The sequence below is a fragment of the Protobothrops mucrosquamatus genome, unplaced genomic scaffold (genome assembly GCF_001527695.2).
Source record: "Protobothrops mucrosquamatus isolate PMUCROS unplaced genomic scaffold, P.Mucros_1.0 scaffold2129, whole genome shotgun sequence".
NCBI lineage: Eukaryota > Metazoa > Chordata > Lepidosauria > Squamata > Viperidae > Protobothrops > Protobothrops mucrosquamatus.
The window spans coordinates 209,509-214,001 of NW_015388229.1; the positions used below are offsets into that span (position 1 = coordinate 209,509).

At 41.8% G+C, this 4,493-nt stretch overlaps 1 protein-coding gene across 1 annotated transcript in view; it reads right to left on the bottom strand.

Annotated features, from left to right (window-relative positions):
- Positions 1-784: 784 nt before the first annotated feature.
- SLC44A4 (solute carrier family 44 member 4) overlaps positions 785-4,493 on the bottom strand; it is a 62,906-nt gene continuing 59,197 nt past the window's right edge. Inside the window, exons 20-21 of the mRNA XM_015824118.1 lie at positions 3,618-3,702; positions 785-2,369 (exon numbers count right to left, since the gene is read on the bottom strand). Coding sequence (XP_015679604.1) covers positions 2,263-2,369; positions 3,618-3,702 — 192 coding nt within the window. The 3' untranslated portion in view covers positions 785-2,262. The remainder of the gene's footprint in view (positions 2,370-3,617; positions 3,703-4,493) is intronic.

Genomic DNA, 4,493 nt, shown 5'->3' on the forward strand with positions numbered 1-4,493 from the left:
CAACCCCCTGCTCAGGCAGGAAACCCTATACCATTTTGGACAAATGGCTGTCCAGTCTCTTCTTAAAAACTTCCAGTGTTGGAGCATTCACCGCTTCTGGAGGCAGGTTGTTCCACTGGTTAATTGTTCTAACTGTCAGGAAGTTTCTCCTTAGTTCTAGGTTGCTTCTCTCCTTGATTAGTTTCCATCCGTTGCTTCTCGTCCTGCCTTCAGGCGCCTTGGAGAATAGCTTGACTTTCTCTTCTTTGTGGCAGCCCCTGAGATATTGGAAGACGGCTATCATGTCCCCCCTCGTCCTTCTCTTCGTTAAACTAGACATACCCAATTCCAGCAACCGTTCCTTATATGTTTTAGCCTCCAGTCCCCTAATCATCTTTGTTGCTCTTCTCTGTACTCTTTCTAGAGTCTCAACTTGAAGATGTTTGGAGTTCAGTTCCAAGAGGCAGTGGTCTATCACCTTCTCCAGCTCTTGGCATCCAGCTTCCCTGATTCCTTTATTCCTTATTTATTAATTTATTTGTATCACACCTTTATTATTGTTACAGACTCAAGGTAGCAAACACACAAAACACTCCTTCCTCTTCCTATGTTCCCCCTCAGTAACAATCTTCTGAGGTGAATTGGGCTGAGACAGAATGGCCCAAAATTACCCAGCTGACTTTGGCTCCTGAACTCATAACAGGAACCAGGGCCTGTGATAAAGAGTGGGATTAATGGAGCCAGGTAAACTATTAGCAAACAGAGAGCCTGCACAGAGAAGGAAGACGGCAATCATTCATATTTAAAATCATATTTAATATACACGTATTCTTTGTATAAAACAAGCTTTTCATTTTTATACATAAGAGAAAAAGCTATGTACAGAAAATTGCTGCAACAGCACCCTTGCATAAGATAAAAATTGATCTGAAGAGCAGTGGCTGTGTTTTGCATCTGGCCACAATATTGTTTTTATGATTTTTTTTTTAATGGCAAAGGATACTCCTGGGGGGGGGGAAAGAGAGGAAAACCAGTGCAGAGACTATAGGAAGGTAAAAGTGAGGGAAACAAAGCAAAAATAGAGGTGACCGGAAGTTGGTCTGAATTAAGGCAATTTGCAAATCATAAACTCAGGCCAAACGTTGGCATTGTAATATCAGAAAGTGAAATGGAGTTTATCCACAAAGGCACTTAGGAAATAAGATGGCCAACATTCAGTATACCGAAGCCCATTTTTCATTTGGTGCTTGGCTAGTGCAATATTGAACAATTCAACCAGTAAGACATTCAGAGAGAGAGAACTGGCTCAACAGGAAAAAGAACAATTTGATCTGAAATATAAGATGGCACGTTGGAATAATTTATCAGTTTCAGAAAAATCTTTGGCCGGGTAAGGAGTCAGAAACAGGAATTAAACAACACACACACAGGGCTTAATCATCTAAAAATAGTCAAGGGTAAAAATATAAATCGGAGAGACAGGGTAGGAACAGTCCCTCCAAGTAGATTGGAAAGGCCAGCCATGTACTAACAGCCACCAAAGCTGAAGAAGGAATGGGCTGAGCAATCAAAATGAATTGGACTCCAACTCAGCTCGGAAGTTCACATTCAAAACATCTGGAGAACATCTGGAGACCTGGTCCAAGACACTTTTCCAGAGGGTATCCCACTCAGTGTGCCAGGGAAGCAGGATGTTTCTGAGATTGTCCCACACGGGGATGGCAACAGGAGAAGAGGTGCTTCTGTAGGAGATGTTTTAGAAGGAGCTTGTGATTCACCACTGCCTGATTTGGCCCAGAATGTAGCTAAAAAGAAGAATGTAGCTACAAATGGAGCAAGTGGACAACCAAAGACTTAAGAAAAGAACCCTGATTTTGACCATCGGAAAGACAATTGACCAGAACGAGTGCAAAACAGCCATGATGAATGGTTCCCAAACCAAGGAAGCGAAGTGACCTACTCTGAAGCAGAAAGAGTCTGGGAAGACGGAGATCAAAACAATGTTTCCAAAGAAAGCATGGCACGGGAGAGAAATTAAGTAGATCAGTTATTCATAAATAGACATTCTGTGCAATAAACAGCTATATGGGTGGTTGCTTTCTGAAAATGGCAATATAGCCTCCCCCCCCATCAAAAAAAAAAGTTTCAAGTCATCTTGTGGAAGTCCATAACATGGGAAGGGGAAGGGAAGTCTATTAAGTTATCTCTGATGAAAAGAAATGATGAAGAAATGATGGGGACCAATAACATAAAGTGATGAGTTTCCTTCAGACTCGGGTTTTTCTATTTGTCCTTGGGCTTCTTGTTTTTCTTGTTCAGGATCTTCATAAGAGACTTGGACATGTAATACGGCTTCTCCTGGGAACCATCATTTCGCTCCAGGTCTTCCACTATGGGGAGAAAGAGAAGATATTTATAGCAGGTTGGCTTGTATGATACATTTCTTCTCCAACTTGAGACCCTCCAGATGCTGTTCTGGTCTTTGATTCCTGCTGACCTCATGGACAGCTCTTTGCAATTTTCTTGGCAAAATTTTCATTGAAGTACATAGAATGACGGAGTTGGAAGGGACCTTGGAGGTCTTCTAGTCCAACCCCCTGCTCGTGTAAGAGATCCTATACCATTTCAGATAAATATCTTTTTGAAAACCTTCAGTGATGGAACATCCACAACTTCTGAAGACAAGCCATTCCACTGGTTAATTTGCCAGGAATATCTTCCTACGGCAGTGATGGTGAACCTTTTAGAGACCGAGTGCCCAAACTGCAACCCAAAACCCACTTATGTATCTCCGGGTGCCGGGTGAGCATGGCCCTTTGGGTGGGTGTGGCCTATTGGGTGGGCGTAGCCCATTGGGTGGGCCTAGCTGTGGTGGTAACAGCAGACTGGGTGGGACTAAAAAGTTCAATCAGTCAATTCCAACTTTGCGAGATCTTTTTTTTCCTGCGAAAAGTTGAAAATGATTGAACCTTTTTTTTTTGCACACGGCGGCGGAGGCCTAAAGTGAAAAGGTTTTATAAAACCCAGCTGAAGGCCTGGGACTGGGGTGACGGTGTGCGTGCCCACTGCTGGTTGTAGCTGAATTTAGGAGGCAATGCTCATCTCTATTTCTTTAAGCCCTTGAGCCAGCACTGTCCGAAGATGTTTCCACAGTCATGCAGCTAGCATGACATCACGCAACAGTGCAAAACACATGGCATAACACGGAAAGCTGTTAGCTGCCTAGTGAAATGGTACCTATTTATCTACTTGCATTTACTGTACATGCTTTCCAACTGCTCGTTAGCAGGAGTTGAGGCAAGTAACGGGAACTCACTCCGTCACACAGTGGTAGGACTTGAATCGCCAGAGTATAGCTCTTCTCCAGTGTCTTTTAAGCCACTGAACTTCCACCCCCTCCTTGTATGGGTTATATGTATTGATATTTACTGTATTAAAAATTAAAATGAATTGCATTTGCTACCCCTACCACTTCTCACAATTGTTTGATGGGATTTTAATATTGTATTAAGGCTGGCAAATAATTTTGACCTCATAGACCCCAGAGAAAGTCTTACGGACCCCCCAAGTTTCCTTGGACCAGAGTTTAAGAAACACTGCTCCAGGCTAGGAAATGAGATGTGAAAGGGAATACTCACAGAAACAGAGGAACAACGTGTCAACACACATATTGTAGACACTGAAGAATCCCTGGGCGATGAGGTAGGAACCTACAACCACAGTCTGAAACAAAACAAAGAGAGGGGGAAAAATGAGAAAGAACTGGAAGATGGTGAGATTTTAGTTTTAGAACACTAGGATGTTATCCCCTTTACAATATTCCTATCAACTATTATTTTTTATTATTATTATTATTATTATTATTATTATTATTATTATTATTATTATTATTATTATCATCATCATCATCATCATCATCATCATCATCATCATCATCATCATCATCATCATCATCATCGCACAGTCAGCCAGATGTTCAGACTGGATTTGGCATTTTGTCTACCTATCGAGTCCTTACCCAGGACCTGGGATAGGCAGATGTGGATGTTTGATGGTATTACAGATATCATCGCAGGATGGAAGCAGTTCCTAGTAAGGCTGCCTTTTGCAATTGACTAATTGTGAATTTATCAATGCCAATGGTGTTCAAGTGGTGCTCCAGTTGTTTTGAGATTGCACCCAAGGCGCCTATTACTATTGGTACTACCCTTGCTTGCTTTTGCCACAGTCTTTCTATTTCTATTTGTAGGTCTTTGTATTTTGTTATCTTCTCCAGTTCTTTCTCGTCTATTCTGCTGTCTCCAGGCACTGCCATGTCCACTATCCAGACTTTTTTGTCTTTCTTATCGACAATTGTTAAGTCTGGGGTGTTATGTTGCAGGTGCTTGTCTGTTTGAATTCTGAAGTCCCAGAGCAGTTTAACTTTATCATTTTCTATGACTTTCTCTATTTTATGATCCCACCAGTTCTTGCTTACAGGCAAATGATATTTCTTGCAGATCTTCCAATGCACC